General features: G+C 38.4%; 1 protein-coding gene across 2 annotated transcripts in view; it reads right to left on the bottom strand.

The window, feature by feature from the left end:
• Positions 1-2,838: 2,838 nt before the first annotated feature.
• BMP5 (bone morphogenetic protein 5) overlaps positions 2,839-24,204 on the bottom strand; it is a 59,026-nt gene continuing 37,660 nt past the window's right edge. Inside the window, exons 4-7 of one of the 2 annotated variants that reach the window (XM_062626144.1) lie at positions 18,094-18,291; positions 10,782-10,858; positions 8,725-8,835; positions 2,839-5,169 (exon numbers count right to left, since the gene is read on the bottom strand). In XM_062626144.1, the coding sequence (XP_062482128.1) occupies positions 5,020-5,169; positions 8,725-8,835; positions 10,782-10,858; positions 18,094-18,291 (536 nt within the window). In that variant the 3' untranslated portion in view covers positions 2,839-5,019. The remainder of the gene's footprint in view (positions 5,170-8,724; positions 8,836-10,781; positions 10,859-18,093; positions 18,292-24,204) is intronic. The other variant, XM_062626145.1, reaches the window with a different exon arrangement.

The following is a 24,204-nucleotide window of genomic DNA, read 5'->3' as shown; positions in this document are numbered from 1 at the left end:
AGTCAAGTCTCTCCACTTTTCTGCAAAATAGCAACATGAATAACACATATTTTTTTAAAACATTAAAATGTTCCAAAGTAATGAAAATATCTGTAATAATAAAAGAACCTTAACAACACCAAGAACGGCAACAATTGCAACAACAACTGCAACAACAACAAAAACAATAATAATAGTATTAGATTGCACCTATTGGAAAGCAAAATGTGCAGGAACAGAACAAAAAGTATTTAGCTGGAAACATAGCAGGCAGGAGAAAAGTCTGTGTCATGTGCTGTAAATATGGAAAACAGAATACAAAAGGCCCATTTAATTCACAGGAGATTCCTGATCCCCCATGTTCCATGTTTGGTGTTGATTTATTTGAATTAAGACAGCAAGAAAACCTCCTCTTACTGCTTTTAGTTGGATTTTTAGTTTAGTTTTGTTTTTAATCAAGCTCTTGCTCAAGCCGTGTGAGTAAGAACTCAGTAACACATTGTAAATCACAGTTAGCAAGTTCTGTGACTGCAGATGAGATAGTAAAAGATAATACTGTAAAATGCACATGTGGCTGTTTTGTCATTCAGGCACCACATGTCAGATTCCCCTTCTGTGCAGCTGAATGTGTGAGAAAAAAAAGTGGTGGAGATTGTAAAGCATATAATTTTAAAATCCTGGTTATTAGAATCCTTTGGTTATTATTGGAGCAATCCAGAATCTCATGCCTAAACCATTGTTTTAAACATCTTTGAGCGAAGTCAATTTAACCATGAAACTGTTTCAGAGGTGTTCACAAAATATAAAAAAACAAATCAAAATATTAAAAAAAAGAAACAGAAGAAATACACAGTCAGCAACCTGAGTGTCTGACACCCCATCATGATAACAAAAGATTTCTCAAAGCTTCACATCCCAATTAAATATCCCAGTAAAACGTTTTCAACAACGTAACATTTTAAAGGTGTCAGGGATTGTTACTGACTACAGACCAGACAAGTCGACCAGACATCTATAGCACATCCATTGTCCTAAATATACTTTGTAGCCTTTGGAGAGAAACAGATGAGTTGCAATTCAAAAGAGCAATTTCTGCGTTATTGCTAAAAAAATCTGTTTGGGAGACTACAGTATAGATGTAAGTCATAGCACTCATGTATATACCATTTATTAAAATGAGGGACTAAATTGTCTAACAATTGACTCATAATACAATGACTAAATGCTGTTCTATAGTCCTACAGGTGTCAGTATGCAAAACAAACATATTCTTTCTCCTGTGCAGCTATAAAGGACTGGTTTCTTCCGATTTCCTATTCTGAAAATACGTGAGCTTCTCATATGGCTCCATTTATATTACCTACCTATTCACTCAACACAAATGCACATTTGCTTAAAAGCCTAAACAGGTCACTGCAGAAGGAAAAGTCCTGGAGTTGTAAGGATATGGCAGTCAGGACAGCCCTTCAAGACAGATACACAGCCAGTCAAGGAATGATCATCCTTTTTTTGCTTGAAGACATCCACATCAATATCTGCCAAGATATCTCTAGTTGAGTTTTGTCATGATCACATTAATCACTATCTTGTCAGCTACCAGACAGCTTTATCTGAATTCAATTTTTAGCTCAATCTTATATCAAAAAAAGGGCTAGTGCAATCCAAATAAGTATGGTTTTGACTATCAGCAAGCATCTCGCAACCCTGCTTCTTAATTAATTAATTTGATATCTTTGGCCAAAACTTGAAAAACTTGGCCCTATAAAAACTTTGTGGAAATGGGCATCCAGATAAAGGAGAGATGCCCATGAAGTGATCTAACTGAAGGAAGACTGTTATGTATGTCACAGCTTATCACATCAGAGAACTTAACTTATAAATGCTTCACGCTTCAGTCAGTCAGAGCTCATCTTGTCTTGGACATCAAAATCACAATCAGAGAACAATGCACTTCTAAAGGGAAATGAAATCACTGCTGCTATACTATTAATCTCTCAGCTCTGACTTACACTGAGTGAATACTCCTAAGCCGTAGAAGTGGCCACTAGGAAAATCCTGTAAACATGTGATTTTAGTCCCAGAAGGTGCAACAATGATGTTAAAGTTATGAATAAGTTAAAGCTTGAGAATCTCTGACACATAGAGTAACATTAATTCCTTATACAGCTGCTTCTATTTTTCTGGTTTTCAGCCCTTTAGACTCTTTCCAGTTGTTAAAGATGCAGAAAGCTTAAACAACTTAAAAAAAATGAAAACTGTTGTGTCCTAAATGACAATGGAATGGTCTTCATATCTGTAATATATAGCTAAAGATATGGGTATATCTTTAATATAATTACATACACATTTTATTATGTATTTGTGTGTATATAGTATGCATAAATATATATATAAAATAACAGGTATTCAATAAAAGCAAGTAAAAGAATAAGAAGTAATGTGTTAGGTACTACTAGAGAAGAGCTTACCTGAAAAAGTATATATGAAAACACATACATATACACTTACCCAGAGCATGCAGAAAGTGTGGTGCCACTATCCTTCCTTTCAAACAGAGAAATGACCAGTTAGGAATTTATGGAGACTTTAAAAAATTATTTCTTCTTTCTAGTGTATTTGGAGTAGAGTATTAACATTTGGAGGTATCATTTGAAGACAAGATTTTTATTAATAATGTAGATGATTCACCACCTGCAGTTTAAGAAGTAACAGAAGTTTGCAAAATTGCTGTACTAAAAAGTGAACTGTAACAAAATCCATCCACAGCTATTGGTCGTCTCTTTCTTCTACTTTTAAAAGAATGTATGATGTCAGTGTCATTTTGTTATGTTTCAGAGGCAAAATCACAGCAGAACAAAATAGTATTACAGGTTTATTAGGTCTCAAAATATAGAAATATATTCCAACAGCATATTTTAAAGAATAATAAAACAATAATCTTCCGTTTCTTATTCTCAAAATGGTACACCATTATTTAAAAATATATTACTTAATGTACCCAAAATGTAGTCTCCATCAAATTCCATCTAGAATAAATTGAGTTCAAAAAGCATATCCACCTACCCCATTTGTACAGAAACCAAGAAATGTTTTGAAGACAACCCAGTAATTTAATGGTTCCAAAATGGTAATTCAGCTGAAGACACTGTATTTTGTTATACACCCTTGTGCATTAACTGCAACTAAGTGTAGATATCTAGGTAATGTCAGTATAAAATAGAAATGGAAGTGTAAAGTGAAACTGTTGTGTTGAGGGAAAAGAGCTCTGAAGACTTGAAATCACAACTGTTATTTTTTCAAAACTGAGTGTATGCATAAAAGATATTCATGTATTACTTCAATAGCAAGATAAAATAAATTAGTTTCTGCAAATAAAGGCAGTTGCACATTTACATGCATACACACAGTCACACACACATGCTGATATTATCAGTCTGTAATAATACGGGTTTTCTGAAATATGCTTTAAATAACCAGAGAAGTCAGAGTTTATATGAATAAACTGTCTAAGAATAAATTTATATGTCCTATTAATTTTTAACCACTCTCTGGGAACTCTTTAAATGCAGCATTTTTAATCAAGGAAATGTATAACAAAAACATAATTAGTCATGTAATAAGAGAAAGCAGAGTTTCTATTTTCTCATTTTCATAACACTAAAACAAAGCTGTGTCCAAAGATATTAAATGTGGTTAATTAAAAATAAGCATATGGGTAGTGGTGATGGAAATGATAATTTGTAATTAGTTGTGCAATTCACAACCACAGGATTTCATATGGAGCCAAAAATTTAGGGAGTTTAAAAATTGTTTATATGGATTTAAGAATTATCAAAATTATAATAGTTAATGATAAAAAAAAAACCAAGATATCTTAAGTGTCATGATTTAAGCCAATCTCTACCTGAAAGAAAAGCAGATGAGTCAGAAAGAAGGCTGCAAATTACCCAGTAGCTCATTTTGAACAGTTTTTCATCTTTGCCTGAAAATGGCCACCATCAGGGACAAGATTTTTTATTAAAGAGGTGACAACTGCTGAATCCCCTGTACCTTCTCTTGCATACTCAGAAAACACGTCCAAAAGTGGATTGAAATGAAGTAAAGCCCTTCCATGCCTTGTCTTCTGTATATTTTGTATATATAGTAACTTGTGTATATAATAGGAAGGCTTATGTGGTTTTTTTTGTTTGTTTTTACCTTGTGCTGTTATTATAAAAGTATTTGCCAGAACAGTGTAGTATATAATAGACTGATATGATTTGAGGTAAAAATGTTGTAGTTCAATTTTTAGTGTTAACTTGGAAAGTCATAGATGGAGTTGAGACTCTGTCTCCACAGAATTCCTGAAGCTTTGAGCAGTTTGCAAACTCTGCAGTTCACAAGCCAAGAAGTAACATACTCCTCCAGTTACAGTCATCTTGTTAAAGAAAACAGTTATAACAATTATGTGCAATCTTTTCACTTCTATTTTCTATCTATTTAATTACTTAAGCACTGTTCAATATTTTACTTTTTCTAATGGAGCGGAACTTCTAAAAGAAAAAAAAATATGTTTAGCCAAGCAGTTTTGTTTAGTTTGGGGTTTCTTCATGTGCCTTTTTCCAAATAAATACCCCGCCACAGTTTTCACTGGCAAAATACGACCAAATATATCTTAGTTCCTTTAACACTATGAAGCAGTTACAGAAGTTTGGAGTTTCTAGCTTTAAAAAAAAAAAAAAAGTCTATACAAAGTTTTTACTTTAAAATACTGAAACGGAATGCAACAGATTCCAGTATGGTCAACTGAAAAATTAGTTTGTGAAGTTCTAATGCATAGTGAGGTGACCCATAAAATAAATGGTTCAGAAATTTTGCTCATACAAAAGAAACTATATACTTTTAAATAAATAAAAGCTACTATATACATTATACTGTACATTTAAATGAGAGATGACATGAAATGGAATAAATTTAGGGCTGCCTTTTCATCCACAAGACTCATATCTTGACTTTATTACAATTCTGAATAAAACCCTCTGCTTTAGATTATTTCTTATTCTAGTGGCAGCCACATGAACGCACCACCATATTCCTGTATTTTTTTAAAATAACGTTGGAACTGTCATCAAAGTAGAGCACGGAGATTGCATTCAGTTTTGTTGGTGCACAGCATGGCTTTGGTACATGATCAGGGAACATCAAGTGAACCTGAAAGACAGATAAACACATAGTTCATATATCAAACAGAGAGGTACAAGGACAACATCAGTGCAAAACATGTCTGCATTTCAGAGTGTGTTGTGGTCACAGATTTTCCTTCGTTAGCAACTTTAAGGCAGCTTACCTCCAGAACATTGCTGATTTCAATTGCATGGGCAAAGTTATACAATAATAGCAGACGGAGAGATAAATGTGGAAGAGTGGCCAAGACAGAAAGCTGGTTTTCAGATGAAATTTAGGAAAGAGTTGGAGTTAGGCGGCTGCTCAGGAAAACATTTAAACATACCATCAGTACCATCTCTGCTGAGGACAGTGCTTAACATGAAGCACAGGCTCAAGTCCCAGGACTCACCAGGACCCCAGCACATGCTAAAATGCTTTCCTGTGTGAGGGTCTCAGCCTGGAGGAAAGTCTGTTGCAGACAGCAAAGACTCTGCAGGCAAGGGCTCATAATTAAACTGTTTTCAGCCTATGAAATGGTAAAATGTGGCTTTTCAGAGAGTATGAGTGCATTTTAAGGTCTTATCTAGATATTGGTAGATCCAATTCTACTTCAACTGAAGTCAGTTTCAATCCTTAAAGTGGATGCCACCTGGACAGAAGGTTTAAGGAAAGGGCTGAAGTAGAGAAGCTTATGTTCACTAGGCTAAAATATATCAATGAAAGGTTAAAGAGAAGCAAAACAATTTTGAAAAGCATCCCAGAACAAACGAGATCTAGTGGAAATATCTGAAAAAGGGGGAAATACAAGCTCTTCGTACTTGAAAGAAAGTAGGATGTAATATTCTACATATGCTGAAGACTTGGAAACTGGGGAGGCCAGAAAAAAGGGGGTTGTAATAGGGAGAGCAAGAGATTATTAAGGCCTGGATGAAGACTTCAGCAGTAATAGGTTTCATTTGTATGTTAAGTCTCTGTAAGTCTGTTAGAGCCATCTGTCTTGCAGTGATATAAGCCCGGAGCCCTTGCCAGACAACAGAGAATAGTCTATCAGGAAACAATTTTTACATAACTGTTACCATGAGAAGGTCTTTTGAAATGAGCAATAATAAATCCTGAAGTAGCAGTTCAGTAACGGTTTAGACATACATTTAAAAACAGTTTACTAAATGAATAGCAAAGCACTAGAGAAGAGAATGATTATGCCTTGCCTAGGCAGATGCTTGCCCTGCCATGACCCACCAGCCACTGCCTCCCCAGCTGGAAGCCCCATGGCTCTGCTAGCCCCACATAACAGCAGTGATCACAGCCTTTTCAAGAGTGAGCCTGGAAGTCAGTGCAAGTCAACCTGCTGATCCACTGGCTCACATGACTAGGAGGTCAACACTAATGCAATTAAATTCAGTCTCCCTTGTATTTATATGTATCTGTATAGTCTCTCTGCTTAAATTCAGTCTCAGAAAAAGGAGAGAGAGAGAGAGGTACTGGCCCAACATTTCTCTTATACTTGTTATAAAAGAAAAAATATAGTAAAGTTTGGAAAGGTACCAAGGAACAATCACTTCCCAAACCAAAGAGTGGGCTTTTTTAGAATGGTGTAATCAGGATGGCTGGGAGATGATTACATTTGGATTAGGGTGGGGTGTGTGAATAATTGTTTCCCAAGCCATCCCCATGTGCACACCTTGTGTAAATCTGAATTTTGTATAATTTAAACCAGAAAGCATTCAACTACTGTTATCTCATCTAATTTATGTGCAGCTAAAATTTAATTAGCCTCATGATTTTTTTGGCTGCAAAACTGAATGCATGTACAGTACATGCAGAGGGAGACACAATTCCAAAAAGCCATAAAAAGGGGGAAAATTTAAGTATCCAATTTAAAAAATAGGACAAACTGCACAAATTTCTTAAGAATTGGAAATTACCCATTTTTGGAAAGCATAGACACAAGAAAAAGTAGCACTGGGCCACTTCTTACTCAACAGCCCATAACTGCAGGAGAGAACTCTAACGTGGGGATCTCGCTAATACTGGCAACTTTTCTGGACAATTTTTTGCATTATTCTAAACTATTGCTTTACTGCCTTATTTCATTTCAGTTCAGAACTGTATATATGCTGTTCTTGTCTCCTAGGCTCATTGTTATATGCCTTGCCAACTGGAATTTACTGTTCCCTTTCACCTGAACCCCTTTCCACACTTCTATTTATTTCCAGCCCCTGACATTTTCCCTTCTTTTTGTAAATCTTGCTGACTCAAATTCTGTTATACAGGAATAATGTTGCATTGGTGGCTGGACTTGGAGAAGGTGCATAAATGAAAAGGTGAATGGAAAGGAAAAAGGTCTCAGCTTAAATTTTAAAAATGTCCCTCTCATGAAGACACAACTGGCAATTTTCACAAGCAGATATTTTTTTCTTTTTTTCTATCAGAAAGAGATTGAACTTTCTTTGTTTCTGGGTTGGTTTGTTGTTTTTTTTTGGTGCGGAGTTCTTTTTAGGGGGTGGAGGGTAGTAGCTGCACCCATTTCTGAAGGAGGAAAGGTTTTTCAGACCACATTTTTTATGTCAAAATCAAAAGAAAAAGATCAACATCCAGGGACAGAATCACCAGCACAGTCTGATGGTCAAAATAATTTCCTATCATCATCTTAAAACAGAGGGAGCCTTAAACCCATGTTTCTCTAATTACAGTCGAGTGTCTTGACCTTTCCAAAAACTAATTAAGGATGGCAACCCTTTCCTGTTCTGATTTTGTACTCCCACTCCCTCTTTGTGTAGTATCTCTCCTTCCTCTGCTTCTTAATCATTCTGCTAATACTGATGCTGTTCAGGGTCAGTTCTTCAGCTGGCACAGCTGAAAAATCATGACCAGACATCAGACTCACAAAATTACATTCAGCCATAGCCTAAAGGTCTTGATTTCTGTACCTGAATGCTGCTGGGGTAGAGGAGGCCTAAACGGCTGCTTCAACTAAAATCATATTTTTGGCTGTTTCAGTTGATGCAGAGGACTAACCTAAGAACCAGCAGAAAGCTGGCTACAAATCCCCTTTTACATGTACCAGGCAGAGCAACAGATCCAGACACACTTATTTATAAATTGCATTTGTTATCCAGGCATGGCTGAACACAATTTTTTACATGAAAATGCATCTGCTTACAAAGCTTCACATTAAGTTACAGTATGAGTATCTCTGCCAACAGCTGACAACAGAGGTCCACATAGTGGCCAAGTGTCAACATTTCTGGAAGGTATAACATGTAGATGTTAACATGGAGCTTCAATAAACTACAATAAACTCTTGGAAGTCGGACTAGGGGCCTCTTTGATTCATGTCTACACAATTCTCCAGTAATATGACACATTCTTCTCATGTGTTATTACATTTGAAATGGAAGGGAAACCTACCACACAGGCCACTCTCACAGCGTTTGTCTTCTCTCCAGCATAATCATCATAGCACATCTCTGAAATGGGTTAGCATTTACCCAGAAATAATCAAAATCCAATAGTGGTAAAGAGAAAGCAAGTGACAGTACCTGTGCCAAGACACTTAAAACTGCAAAACAGGCAACTACAACATAGACAGAGGCATACCAGAGTCTGAACAATGGCGTGGTTTGTTGCATTCATGTGAGCATTGAGGGGGAAGGAGCACTCTCCATCACAGTAAAATGCAGCATAACCCTCTGGTGCAATAATCCAATCCTAAAATAAAAACAAATAAACACACTCTTTTTTTTCTCTCACTCGGAGATTTAAAACTATATAGAATAATAGAATCATAGAATAGTTAGGGTTGGAAAGGACCTGAAGATCATCAAGTTCCAACCCCCCTGCCATGGTCAGGGGCACCGCACACTAAACCATATCACCCAAGACTCCGTATCAAACTAGCTAAGACTTACCCAAGGATAAAATGAACTTCAGACTGTGGCATGTGAACTTAGATTTTTAAAAAAGGGAAAAGAAGTATTTGCTTTGTTCATGCAAAAATCAGATGAAAGTTAAATTGAAGTTAGAAACCTGTATTGAGTACCTGTAAAGAGGCTACAAGGGAAATTAAAGGTCCAAATATGTTTGTTAGAATATTTTTCTTCCCAGACTAAAAATCTTAAGCACTTCTCAATGCAACAAAAGTAATTACAATGCATCTTTTTTCTTCAGCATACTCAATGCCATTAACTGTTCTATTGCATGAGACTGAGGGTTGTTAGAGATTATTTATTGGAATGCCACTGAATCATGCATTTTGAGTATTTCTAGCAACACAGCATGGGAAAATATTTTAAAATGTTGATGAAAGCTATGTGTTCAGTTTGCTGAATTCCTCCTTTATTAGGAAAAGGTAACATAGGTGCTGTGGGAAGGACAGAGAGGATCAAGTACCTACTTCATGGGTTTTGTTTCTTTTAATTTTTATCTCATTTCACCCTGAGTTTCACTGATCAACTATTGTACAGTGTAGCTTTGACTTACCAAAAACTTTGAAAACTACCAGAAACTTTGAAATCTTCAAGTTCTCTTTTTTCTTTTGGGGTAGGGGCAAGTTTTTCTTTTTCTATGGCCACCTTGAATGACTGATCTGAGAGCTTTGCATATCTTGGGGCATATCAAAATTTACTGTTTCAGAAAATTAACAAACATGATACCTGGAAAAATCTGTGATATACAGAGGGAGAATGCCTCACTTGTTCAGTAGCCCAAGTTCAAGTCAATAGCACAAGCCTGCTCTGTGGGTGTGAACAGGGTGATTATGCTCTGCAGTCTTGGGAAAACAGTCTCTGCCTACTTCTTCAGGCTGCTGTGAGGGTAAATATACTGCAAAATATCAGGAAAAGTAACAAGACCATATGAGAATCTGAGCTAGATATGGAAAAGATGAGCTGTCACTAAGGAGACAGTGCACTTGTTCTGTTCATGGAGAATTGTTTTAAAGTATTCAGAGAAATATGAAATGCACAGACAGCCATCTCTGAGTTCTTACCTGCATATGCAATATGTCTAGGTTATAAGTTGCTGATGGCCTTCCTGTTCTTTCTTTATAGAGAGATCCTTGCTTTCTGGAAAAAAACCCTAGATTGATCTCTATTTTCTTTTCTCATAATGCCCTGCCTCCGTCTTTAGGACCTTTTACTACAGCTACCTTTTTTTTTTTTTTGTTACTGTATGGCAGAATGAGTTTTTCCCAGAAATTATTTAAACTTACCTATGGTGTTATAAAGACCACTGAACAGTAATCAATTTCTAGTTCCCTACAGACTCTAGCCCACTGAAATTTCTCTAACCTGCAGTAGACAGAACTGAACCAAGGAAAATTCAAGTGCAAATTTCAAAAGTTCCATTGTTCAGTGTACGGATTTTGCTTTTATTTACTGCAGATCTATTAATATCTTAAGTAATAGTTCAGAGTATCTTTATGTGAATGAATCCAGATCATAAAGCCATTAATGTATGCAAAATCTTTGAAAGAAGAGCAACTAAAAAGGGCAAAGAGATAGTGATAGGAATTCACTGCAAAATGCATTTAAAGAATTTGTCTTTCATCACAGAAGTCCCAGTTATCATAAAAGACCCCAGACTGTAAATAGCAGGGGACTGTAAAATAGATTGTCCCAATTTGAATTAATAGGAAACAATATTTATAAGCATACCTGCCATCCTAAGTCTCGGAAACTCACGTAAAGTTCATGTTTCTTACATGCCTGCTTTTGCTCACTCGTGTTATAATCTACAGCAAGAAAATAATAATAAGTTGTTTAGAAGCATTGCTAGAATCAACAAGGTTTAGCTATTTTTGAGCTCCTGACCAAACTGTATGAAGGAAAAGAACAAACATACTGTCATTTACATTCCTAGGGTTGGTCATAAAGGGAGTGCATACTTGGAAATGCAGAATCAGCAGTATCATCCTGAGACAATTCGCATACACAGACAAAATGGTGCATATAACATTAGGGGAAAGAGATCTATGTCTTTTCGCTGTTTAGCTAGGTAATAACCCTGATAACATGCACATAGACAATCAAAAGAGAACAAACAAGTTCCCAATCCAACATTTGGGAAAGTCATCTATATACTGGCACGGGTTTAATAGCCAGATAAAGTAAGTAGCCCAATTCAAAAGATAAATTAATGATTAAAAATGTCCTGAAACAATAGAATTTCCAAAAGTCTTTTATTTAAGCATTAGCACATGTTGTACTATTTTTTTTTTGCCATATTTTCTAGAAATATTCACCACTTGAATATTTCTAGAATGGAATCTCTTTAGTTGGTAATATTAAAGTAAACAAATAGACTAACAAATGCTGTTTGAAGGCCTGAATGTTTCTGCATTGTCAGAGACATGTCAGGATAAGAGGAAAGAGACAACCTTCCACGCATACTTCTCCAGGACAATGTGGACAATATTGAGTTCTGAAGAATATCTAGTTCCCTTTCCTTACTGCCCCTGAGTAACAGGAAAGGAAGGGAATAGGGTCATGCCCTCACCACACTAGCACCCCAGAGCCGGTTTATAGTGCTATTCAAGTGATGCCATCAATGAGGCACGCAATGGAGCAGGGAGGACATGCTGTCTCCCCTAGTTCCAATTCAAGAATGCTTAAAGCAGCTTTTTAGCATCAAAATAACAAAACAAAACAAAAAAGCAAACAAACAAAAACAATAACAACAAAAAAAACCCTACAACCAACCAACCAACAAGCAAACAAAAAATAAAAAAAACCAACCCACAGAAGAGACTGAAAAATAAACAAAACCTCCATTTTCAGGAACAGATCTCTTTTTTTTTAGTAACAGTCTTTTAACATTAAAAGACTTAAAGAATTGAGGCTGGCATGGGAGGGTCTCTCTTGAAAAATTCCTGCAAAATTAAGAGAGGTCTTTTTCGCATAAAATGAATGGAAAGGAGATCTACATTCTACAGAGTTCTACAGTCTGTGATATAATCCATTGTGTTGCTTCACTGTTCTTGCAGGAAACTCTTCCAAATAGCCAGCCTACAGGAGCTTTCCTGCACATTTATCAAGTCCTCCTTGTCCTCTGTCCTGATCTGTGCTATTGTTGCTTCTCTGAGTTCTCTTCAGTTTCTTTGTGTCTTTCTGAAGATGTGATAACCAAAACTGAGCGCAGTGCCAAATAAAGTAAAATAATTATTTCTTATGATTTCTGGATGGTTTTCTAGCAGTATATCCCAGAATACGAGTTCTGGAGCAAAACTACACTGTTAAATGATCAGCTTCAGATCCCTTTTTGATATGTTCCTGGCTAGTCACTTTAGGATTATGTTGTATTTATGCAAATCCATGAATAAAGAACAGATTGCTGGTGAACATGTTAATGAGAACTGCAGCATGATGGGGCTGTAGCATCCACGATACAACGGAATTAAAAGGGTCTGAGAGATGACCAAGATCATCAAGAGCATTGCAACCCTGGACTTCATGAGATCAGTTTTCAACTTTTTCAGAGATCTTCTTTACATGAAGAAGAACCAGGAGAGCTGGTTGATCACCCAGAACAACCCCTAAGAGAAGCACAAGTTCATACTCGTGCAGGTCAAGCAAGTATGCAACTAAGCCACTGTGGCTGAACAGGAAACTCTTGCCTGAGCTCAGATTCAAATAGGAAGTAAAAGTAATGTTGAATTGGGATTAACTACACAGAAATAATATAAATACATCACCTGAACATGCAGGGGTGGATGATAGGAAAGCCAAAGCTCAGAGGGATGCTGAGATGCAAATCTGTCAACAATTGCCCATCTGTTGTAATAACTGACAACTATAGATTTTATTTTCTTCATGTTGCCCTTGCATGAATCTTCATAGAACCATAGAATCATAGAATGGTTAGGGTTGGAAAGGACCTTAATATCATCTAGTTCCAAGCCCCTTGTGATGGGCAGGAACACCTCACACTAAACCATGTCACCCAAGGCTCTGTCCAACCTGGCCTTCAACACCACCAGGGATGGAGCATTCACATCTTCCCAGGCAACCTATTCCAGTGCCTCACAACCCTCACAGTAAAGAATTTCTTCCTTATATCCAATCCAAACCTCTCCTGTTTAAGTTTGAGCCCATTACCCCTTGTCCTATCACTACAGTCCCTAATTAAGAGTCCTTCACCAGCATCCCTATAGGCCCCCTTCAGATACTGGAAGGCTGCTATGAAGTCTCCACGCAGCCTTCTCTTCTCCAGGCTGAACAGCCCCAACTTTCTTAGCCTATCTTCATACGGGAGGTGCTCCAGTTCCCTGATCATCCTCGTGGCCCTCCTCTGGGCTTGTTCCAACAGTTCCATTACCTTTTTATGTTGAGGACACCAGAACTGCACACAATACTCCAAGTGAGGTCTCACAAGAGCAGAGCAGAGGGGCAGGATCACCTCCTTCGACCTGCTGGTCACGCTCCTTTTGATGCAGCTCAGGATACAGTTGGCTTTCTGGGCTGCAAGCGCACACTGAAGCCGGCTCATGTTCATTTTCTCATCAACCAACACCCCCAAGTCCTTCTCCACTGGGCTGCTCTGAATCTCTTCTCTGCCCAACCTGTAGCTGTGCCTGGGATTGCTCCTACCCAGCTGTAGGACCTTGCACTTGTCATGGTTAAACGTCATGAGGTTGGCATCAGCCCACCTCACAAGCGTGTCAAGGTCCCTCTGGATGGCATTCCTTCCCTCCAGTGTATCAACCGAACCACACAGCTTGGTGTCATCGGCAAACTTGCTGAGGGTGCACTCAATCCCACTGTCCATGTCAGCGACAAAGATGTTGAACAAGACCGGTCTCAACACCGATCCCTGAGGGACACCACTCGTTACTGGTCTCCAGCTGGACATTGAGCCATTGACCACAGCTCTTTGTGTGCGGCCATCCAGCCAGTTCTTTATCCACCGAGTGGTCCATCCATCAAATTGATGTCGCTCCAATTTAGAGACAAGGATGTTGTGTGGGACAGTGTGGAAAGCTTTGCACAAGTCCAGGTAGATGACATCAACTGCTCTACCCCTGTCCATCAGTTCTGTAGCCCCATCATAGAAGGCCACCAAATTGGTCAGGCAGGATTCCCCTTAGTGAAGCCATGCTGGCTGTCACCAAGCACCTTGTTGATTTTCATGTGCCTTAGCATGCCTTCCAGGAGAATGTGCTCCAAGCTTTTGCCAGGCACAGAGGTGAGACTGACTGGTCTGTAATTCCCCTGGTCATCCATTTTCCCCTTCTTGAAAATGGGGGTTATATTTCCCTTTTCCAGTCATTGGGAACTTCACCTGACTGCCACAATTTTTCAAATATAATGGCCAGCGACTTAGCAACTTCATTCACCAGCTCCTTCAGGACCTGTGAATGGATTTCATCAGGTCCCATGGACTTGTGTATGTTCAGGTCCTTAAGATGTTCTCAAAACAGATCCTCTTCTACAGTGGGCCTAAGGTTTTCATTCTCACAGTCCCTGTGTCTGCCTTCCATGACTTGGGTGGTGCAGTCAGAGCATTTGCCAGTGAAGACTGAGGCAAAGAAGTCATTCAGAACCTCAGCCTTCTCCAAATCCTGTGTAGCCAGTTCTCCTGATAGTTCCCAAAAAGGGCCTGCATTGTCCCTAGTCTGTCTTTTATTTGCAATGTACCTATAGAATCTCTTCCTGTTATGTTTCACATTCCTAGTCAAGTTTAATTCTAACTGGGCCTTAGCTTTCCTAACCTGGTCCCTAGCTTCCCAGACAACACCTCTGTTTTCCCCAGGCCACCTGTTCCTGCTTCCACCTTTTATAAGCCTCTTTTTTTTCCCTCGAAGCTTCCTCAGCAGCTCCATATCCATCCAAGGAGGTCTCCTAGCCCTCCTGCTGCACGTACGCCTAGTCAGGACACAACACTCCTGAGCTTGTAGCACGTGATCCTTGAATGCCATACAGCCCTCTAGGGCTGTATCCCATGGAACCTTACTAAGCAGGCTCCTGAAGAGGCCAAAGTCTGCTCTTTTGAAGTACAGGGCAGTGAGCTTGCTGCACGCTCTTCTCACTGTCCTGAGGATCTCAAACTCGATCATCTCATGTTCGCTGCATCCAAGGCTGCCCTGGAGAGTCACATTTCCAACAAGCCCGTCCCTGTTGGTGAGCACGAGGTCAAGCATGCCCTCCTTGTTGGCTCCTCTATTACTTGCAGAAGGAAGTTGTCTTCCACACTATTGAGGAACCTCCTGTGTTGCTTGTGCTGGGGTGTACCGTCCCTCCAACAGGTATCAGTATGGTTGAAGTTCCTCATGAGAAAAAGGGCCTGTGAGCGTGAGGCTGTTTCTGTCTGTCTATATTCATGAATAATTGAAAAATGCCTTGCTTATTGAAAAGGAAGAACTGAATTGCCCAGTCGAGGCTTCTTATCATTGTCCAAGAACTTGGAGAAGAAGGTGGCAAAAGGTAAAAGGCAAAAGACAAAAGACAAAGGGGAAAAGGCAAAAAGAAAATGACAAAAGGCAAGGGCAAAGGGAAGGAGAAAGAGGGAAAAAAAATATGGAAAAGAAAGAGGAAAAAAGAAACAGAAAAAGAAAAAAGCAAGGAGAATAGGAAGGCATGACTACAGTAAAATTGGGATTGATGTACAAGGAAAAGTATAACCAGAGCCTGTGACATATGGAATCATAGGATGGTTTGGGTTGGAAGGGACCTTAAGATGGTCTAGTTCCACCCCCTGCCATGGACAGGCACACTTCCCATATAGATGACAGTATACCTGTCTGTGTCTGGCTACATAATCTCTGGCTATGTAAATGAGATTTTTCACTGTCAATGTCTGACTTAGATGCTGTAGATAAAAGATTGTGGAAAAGCTTATAAAACAAGGATCTACATCACACAATGACAACTGCTCATTACTTTGTCATTTATGTCAACAGTGCCTTGCATCAGGAGTGAATGGGTATTGAATACAGTCTATTGACTGCCATGAGAAAGATGATGAGCAGAATTCTTTGGGTTTTTCTGTAGTTTAAATATGGAGAAATTAATTATTACTGGAAGCTGCAGAGAGCTAGGAGAATCAGCCTTCTCCCACAAGCCTGCAGTACAGTACAATTTTCTTGAACTGCAGTCTTTTTTGAAAGAGATCTGGCATCCATCAACATATATAGTGTTGTACCTCTATGCTTATGCAGATAGCGGCTTAAAGAGTTTAGGAGAAAATACGTCTCATAATGTACATTTCACTAGAGATGTTCTGATTTTCTTCTTTTACAGCAGCTCTGGAGCATGACTGGATTCACAGATGAGGCTGATCAGTGTTTTGAGACATGTAGACAGCTCATGACAATGCAACTTGCTGGCGTTTGTAAAGGTTAAGTTTTTCCCAGGTTAAACCATCAGGGAGCTTGCGTTCAGTTTTCCTGCTATAATCAAGGAGGCTTAAAAAATTGTTCAGTTCTCATTTCCTCATGGACTGGAAACATAGGATTCAACCTGAAAGTATGATATTTATATTCAGTTATGTTGTGTGTACCATGTACTTAGATGATTTTCCCTTCCACCAAAACAATGTGATTCTCAAAATTAGTAGACATTGTTCAGGAAACATGATTTTTTTTTTTTTTTGGTGGGGGGGTAGGTGTTGGGTTTTTTTTTTGTGTTTTTTTTTTTTTGTGCAGAGAGAATATTACTTACCCTTAAGATAAGATACTGCATTTTGGAGTTAATGCAGTTGCACAGATCAAGGTTTACTGTACTAAAAAAAAAAAAAAAGTGGGTGGAACAAACAAACAAAAAAAGCTCCAAAAAGCACTCAAAAATGTTCATGTTGTACCATTCAGTCCAAAGCCCTTTTATGAAAATGGGGAAGTGCATCATATGGTACCAGTAAAACAGAAGGAACAGTTTCTGCAAAAAAAAAAGCTGATCATACTAGAATTACACAAAATGACAAAATGCAGACTCAATTCTTGCACTGAAGTAAATGAATTTAGAAAAAAGCACAAGCTAGCAAATTAAACTGAAGTACATGCTTAAACCACATCTGAAAAGCAAGATGCTAAATCAATTTTTAACTTGCATTGTTTCAAAAAAATCTGAAGAACTTTAGGCAGTTAATGAAAAGAGAATGTTTAGTCAATATGGCTCTATAAGTAATGAATAATCTTAAAATGCCTTTCTAGTATAGATATGTAATTTCTTTTTTTTTCTTTTTTTTTTTTTTTTTTGCTACTAAAAAGCTAAGATTGCCCAGTTTTGGACTTCTTTCATTATTTATTTGAAACTGCTCCCCTGCAAAATTGACTCATAAGGGATTAGACGTTAATTGTGTAGATGAGCTTTTGTTATACAGTCATACAGAATATCAGAAAATTTTACAAGACTTAAAACACCCCTAATCAATAAACAGTTATAAATAGAGATCCCTGGTGACTTAATATCAGGGGTTTTTCAAAAGCTAGTGTCCCTAGAGGGAACACATGCATTCCTAAGCCACCTAGCTCAGAAAGAGGTATTCTCCAGGTCCTCAGTGGAAACTAGGAAAATAACATCATTTTTTTTTCTACCTGTACAATATACACAAAATTAAACCCACTACTGAAGCTGAGATGCAGTTAAAAAAAGAGCCCAAATTCTATCTTTCACTGAGGCTTCCTAGACAAGCAGTTGGGGTGCAGCCCTTCTCTCTACAGTCTCTCTACTTTTCTGTTATGCATAGCAAAGTTTTCATCCAGTTGCCTACTACACAGGACTAGTTTCAAGCTCAGATAATCTTTCCAAAACTACTTGGTCATTTCATCTTCCAAGAGCCCATGGTACATGTAAGTGACCTTACTCACAAGAAGTTTTAAACAAAGCTAGAGGGACAGATAGAAATGGAGTTTCTGACAGTTCAGCCAGAGAGCAGTTGAGCTGCTGTGTTGAGCTTGTTGAGCAGCTGTGACTCCACTGCATTTGGTGCCTGTAACTCCTATAAAGAGGCTAGAAAATCATAGCTTCATCTTACCCCCAACACTTGACATCCTAGAAGACTCCTGATGACTACTGGATTTGTTGCGGTTCTGATTTTTCCTTTTATTGTTGGCTGCTCGAACAGAACGGAAAAGCACTTCACTTGCCTTGAAGAATGCAACCATGAACGGCTGCTTTGACTGAGGCCCATGTCTTCCAATCAGGCCAGCAGATTTAACATTGATACTTCGACCTATAAAGCAATGGAAATTGTAAGTTAAAAGATGGGTTTGTGCCCCTCCTGAAGCCACAGTGCTAGCTCAGCTGCTGACTGACAGATGGCAAGGATTTTGTCCATAATTCTAAATTTACATGGATCAAGAATCCTAACCACATTTTGTTGAATAGAACTTTTGTCAAATGGAACTTTTGTCGAAAAGACAAAAAGCATCAACAATTTACAAAAGTTTCAGCAACTTTACAGGTAGTTTCTCACTGCATAAAATCATGTGCCCTATATGTCTTCTTCATTACATAGAGATTTTAGTTCAGCCTCGTGTACACATTTACGGGAATGAAAAGTAACTGAGCCCCATTAAAGTCTATAGCCTATAGAAAGGATAATGTAATACAGTCATTTAATTTTTGCATCTCTTGAATGTGAAATGTGGAACCTTATATCCCCAAAGCAAATTGGTAGCAAATACGAGTGTAGATAATAAATATACTTCTGCTTTAAAAATAAATATTGTGCAGTGCCACTCAAACTGATGTTAATTCACAAGTAAGAGTAGGAAGGCGTTCAGTCATTCAAGAGAACAGAGTTTGAAATATGGGCATTATTGACTCTGGTTCTGTTCCCAGGGGGTGTGCATATTTCTTTAAAATATTTGGTCAGTCAGGACTGTGCGGTAACCTCACTGTATTATAGGATCTAAACCTCACTAAAAGAAAAGAAAGCAAAACAAGTCACTGAAACAGCATCAGTGACATTTTAGCAAATAAACCCTTGCTCTTAACAGAATTTACTTTGGCAGCATAAACACTTTTGTGTGTATGTGTATTATGCAGAGCCCCTCAACCGTCAGAAAATGAGACAGTGTCATGTGAGGCTGTGCAGCTGTGCTGGGTGGGGGACACAGAGGTCCTTTAAATAGGAAGGTATGGGCACAGGCACTGTGTGAGCTGTGCGGCAGTGGGGCGCCTGGGGATTCTTCTAAACTGACTGGAAAAGTTGGCTATGCGGGTGATGAAGGAGCATCTGCCTCACAAAAGTATAATACCGTTAACTCGATCACCCTGAAAAAGAACTCGTAAATACACATAGGAGTAAACCTTACAGAAATAAGCATAGAGGTTTCCTTTTCAAATACAAACTTACAGTGGCTGTACGCCAGAGTCTATATTTCTTAGAAAAACTCTATCACTGGCGTAAATGAAAGAGGCAGTTTGATTTGTGGTTAAAGTAGTTTCCATTCTACTTCCACTGTAACAAATGTATTAATTCAGCTCAGACTTCCTCCTTCTGGCAGCCCTTTTGCAGTAAAAAGAGAAATTAGAAGTTCCAGCCAAATACCATACCTTGAACTGACCCACTTCAATACATAAACACTTTTACAACATGTTTATTCAGGTGTACCACTTTAAATTGGTTTAAGATGTTTCCAGTGACAGAGAGCCCAGCAAAGGCAAGAGAAGAACTGAGAAAGTTAGCAGTTATGGAGCAGGGTAATTGGCAACATATTCTGAACAATTTTGATAATTACTTTTTTGACTGCAAGGGAAAAATGCATTTGTTGAAGCTTCTGATTTCATTTTAAATGCCTTCTTAGTCTTGTGTTTCTTTAATTTTTCTATTCATGTGTTTAAGTTACTATTAAATAATTCAGTAGCATTAATTTCTATATGTTCCAATCTTCTGTTGCAAGTCAGATATGAAAAACTGTACAGACTATTCTCTATTCATCGCAACATGGACAAGCTAGCCTCTTACCACAAAGTTCCAAGTTTCCCGTCATTTCTAGAGGGAATATTTCTACTATTTTTCTTTATTTTTTGTTCCAATGACTTTCAGAATTTTAATTTTATCTGTGAAAGATTAATACCTTACTGGTGGACATTTTAAGAATACTGTTAGATTTATATACTGAGGGCTGTAAAGATGTGTGGAGGATTTCTGAATTTAAATCTATGTTCTCTGAATTTACAATGGTGGATATTGTGTGCGAAGCAAAATATCCTTCAAACCAATGTGAACTCCCTTTAAAATAACTTTTAATATTATTAAGTTTCCTCTGGGTTTCCTTTAGACTTCAGCAATGAGATGGCTATTAAGATTCCACAAGTTAAGGCTTACTTGATTATTCAGGGTACAGAGATATACTATAAAAAAATTAATCCTGAAACCCACAGCCTTTTTATACACAGAAACAGCTTACGTGACTTTATTCCTTTATTTGCTTGACTTTTAAGCTGCCAGCCAGAGTTTTTAGGGTTCATTTGTTCAATTCATCAATGGTATATGCATGAGATCTGCTTCTAGTGCAGTCAACAAGAAAACTTTCATTGAGTTCTGTGGGTTTACCATTAAACATTTCTCTCTCAGTTTATCACATACCTTAGCTTAAATGGAACTTTCAGAAAACAAAGAAATCAAAATATACACTGCCCTTGAGACATTATATTTCTTCTGAGGAGGATCTCTAAACTGTTTGGTTTGGAAATTCAAACCACATATGTTGTCTCCATTTTGTGTTGCTTCTGTGCAAAAGAAGTTTTGCATTTACAGAACTTCTATTATCCTTTTATTTCTAAGAAAAAAAAAAAAGAAGAAGAAGAAAGTGTGCATGTGGGAGATTTACTTCAACCTAAGAACACAAAGCCTTGCTCCTTCCTGAGCAGGAGATATTTCAAAGTATCCTGCCTATATACATTATAAGCTTTCTGCCACATCTATGTGTGCTGGTCTGGTTAGGTAACTTCACCTTTGTCCATAATGTGGATTTAAGAATACAGTAAGAAAAAATCTTACCCTAACCTGAACTGGCTTTTGTATCAAGAAGTATTCATGGGCTCCAGTTTCAGTAAGTGGTTTTCGTCTACCATTTCTTGTAGGCATTTTGAAAACTCTTAGCTTCAATCACAATTGAAAATCCAGGTCTCTCCAGCAAGTAGTTTTTCCAAAGGATTATAGAATGGTTTGGGTTGGAAGGGAAATTAAAGCTCATCTAGTTCCAACCCTCTGTCATGGGCAGGGGCACCTTCCACTAGACCATGTTGCTCAAATCCCCATCCAGCCTGGCCTTGAACACTGCCAGGGATGGGGCAGCCACAGCTTCTCTGGGCAACCTGTGCCAGTGCCTCACTACTCTCACAGTAGAGAACTTCTTCCTAATATCTAATCCAAATCTACCCTCTCTCAGTTTAAAGTGGTTACCTCTTGTCATGTCACCACATGCCCTTGTAAAAAGTCCCTCTTCAGCATTTTCTGTGGACCCCTTTCAGGTACTGGAAGGCTACTCTAAGGTCTCCCCTGAGCCTTCTCTTCTTCAGGCTGAATAAGCCCAGCTCTCTCCAGCCTGTCTCCATAGGAGAGGTGCTTCCACCCTCTGATCATTTCTGTGGCCCTCCTCTGGGCTTGCTCCAACAGGCTGACATCCATCTTGTGCTGGACCCCCAGAACTGCACACAGTACTTCAGGTGGGTCTCAGGAGAGCAGAGTAGAGAGGGAAAACCCCTCTCCCTCAACCTATTGGTCATGCTCCTTTTGGTGCAGCCCAGCACGTGGTTGGCTTTCTGGGCACACTGCCAGCTCACACTGAGCTTCTCATCAAAAACACCTGAAAGCTCTTCTCCTAAGGGCTGCTCCCAATGCATTCTCTGCCCAACCTGTAGTTGTGTTTGGTATTGACCCTGACCCAAGTGCAAGACCTTGTACTTGGCCTTCTTGAACTTCACGAAGTCTGAATAGGCCCACCCCTCAAGCTTGTCAAGGTTTCTCTGCGATGGCATCCTTCCCTCCAGCATGTTGACCACACCACGCAGCTTGATGCTGGCAGACTCGCTGAGGATGCACTCAATGCATACTCAATACATACCAATTACCATGGTATTAGAAGCATGTTTTCTAAAATCAGCTGAATGACTCAGGGTGACTTGCTTAATTACACCTTTCCTTGGAGCTTCAGCCGCATGAAACTGTTAAAACCAAAGCAACAGCTGTGTGTCTGTCTGCTTCCCCTGAGTGTCACTGAACAAGCATTGAACCTGGTCAAGCTTCTAAAAAATGGGTTTGGTTTTATCCTTCCATTGTATCTTTAATTCTAAGGATTTCAAAGACTTTTCTTCAGACTTCAGGAGAAGAAATTGCAAGAAACTAGCAGTCAGCTAGTGCCTGCTCCACTGAACCTAGCCACTGCAATTGTCCCTACACCTAGAAAAAAAACAAATAAACAACAGATGGACTCCCTCTGTGCAAAGACAGTGCAAAACCTTTGCATTTGTCACATTCTCGCATGTGCTTTTCAATCCTGCTATGATAATTTAGTATCTCTTCTCCATATTAACAGGTATATTTGGAGACAAAGGCTTATTCAAAGCATTATGTTCCAAATCTGCTGAACTCCTTAGTCCTTATTCATGCAATTTTGAGTCTTTGGCAAGATGTATTTGTTTAACTTGGCATTTAAATTTTTTTTTGGCTTTTATTCTCTTTGATAGGAAAGAGCCCTTAGCAGTTTTCATAAAAGCTTGTAAGGAAGTGCTGATTTGACTGACTGAACTGAATGAATATTATTTGCCTTTTCACATTCTGTGCCCTATTAATAAAGGAATTGCTGCTGCAAAAATAACTGTGAAGTTCAGCTTATAAAAAGGTCCTACCTCAATAATCCTGATGAATTTGTTCTTTGTTTGTTTCACCCACAAAATAGGACTAGCACTCAGGATAACTGCAGAACTATTTGTGGTGCCACTACATCTGCTTTTCTGATGTCACATGCAGTCATATCATAAAACTCTTTTAATGAACTGATAAAGTTCCATCTTAAAAGTTTGTTTTCTCCTGCAGCTGCTCCAAATGGAAATGCAAGAGTGCTTCAAGGTTTCAATAACAATCTGTCTTAAAGTCCTGACCTGGAGACATCGCCTTGTTTTTCATGGTGTTCAGAAAGTCAACTTTTACTGAGATTGCCAGCATGGATGCCAACGACAGTGGTAAGATTTGTGACTTGGCTGCCTCTCTTCAAGCAATATATATTTTACAAGGCTTTGAGCAGGCACTAATTTTGCAAGAGCTTTCAGCCATTATGCATCTTGGCCAGATTTACACTGGCAACACATGACAATGAGTGATTCCAAGATCCATTATTTTGTCCTGAGTCATCGAACTGCAGCAAACCACTCATTTTGTTATGAAAAACAAGCTCTTTTTTGCTTTCAAAAGTACTCAACAAGCCACAAAACATGTTTTACAGATTAACCACTGCTGCTAGGTCACAGTAGTTATTTTGGTAATAATGTTATATGTTTGTAAATAGAAATGAAAACTTTAGTGATGCTGAGAATTAAAAAATTCCTGGTTTGCTGCGGAAAAAAATAAAATCTGATGCCACACCTATGGTTTCCTCCTTGTGGGGAGTGGTATCTGAAATGAATATTGGGAAAGGCCTTTTGGAGAAAAACCCTGAGTATACAATGTCCAATAACATCTAATTATTGAGCAAAAGCTATCCTGAGGCCATGAGTCTGAAAGCTCCCAATGTAGTTTTTTAAAATTAGAAAGAAACTTGTGTGGTTTCTCATGCCTGAACAGCACTCTTGAGAGCAATGGGACTTCACAAAAACAAACAAATTGAGGTAGGGTTTGGCTACTAAAGCTTACATGAAGGCTTATTAAAAAAAGAATGAGAGAAAGCTTAACAACACAAATGTGATGGTCCACATATAAGACACCATCAACACTCCAAACAGTATTTTATACTGTTTCTATTGTATCATCTACATAAACTGCTATGTGAACTTTTCCTTTGGTGGGCCCATTTATCTGTATCAACATAAAATATGCTTTTGAAACCAGCTTCATGTGTTTTATTAACTCTTCTTCTTCCTGAAGGCTTTAAGGAATTCTGAAAAATGAGTGGTGTTGTATGGTTTGCTCTGCATTTCT

Source organism: Pezoporus occidentalis, unplaced genomic scaffold (assembly GCF_034315485.1).
Source record: "Pezoporus occidentalis ecotype Australia unplaced genomic scaffold, CSIRO_AGI_Poc_V1 ctg29, whole genome shotgun sequence".
Taxonomy (NCBI): Eukaryota; Metazoa; Chordata; class Aves; order Psittaciformes; family Psittacidae; genus Pezoporus; species Pezoporus occidentalis.
The sequence above is the reverse complement of the archived record's forward strand: the minus strand, read 5'-3'. Positions and strand labels throughout refer to the sequence as shown.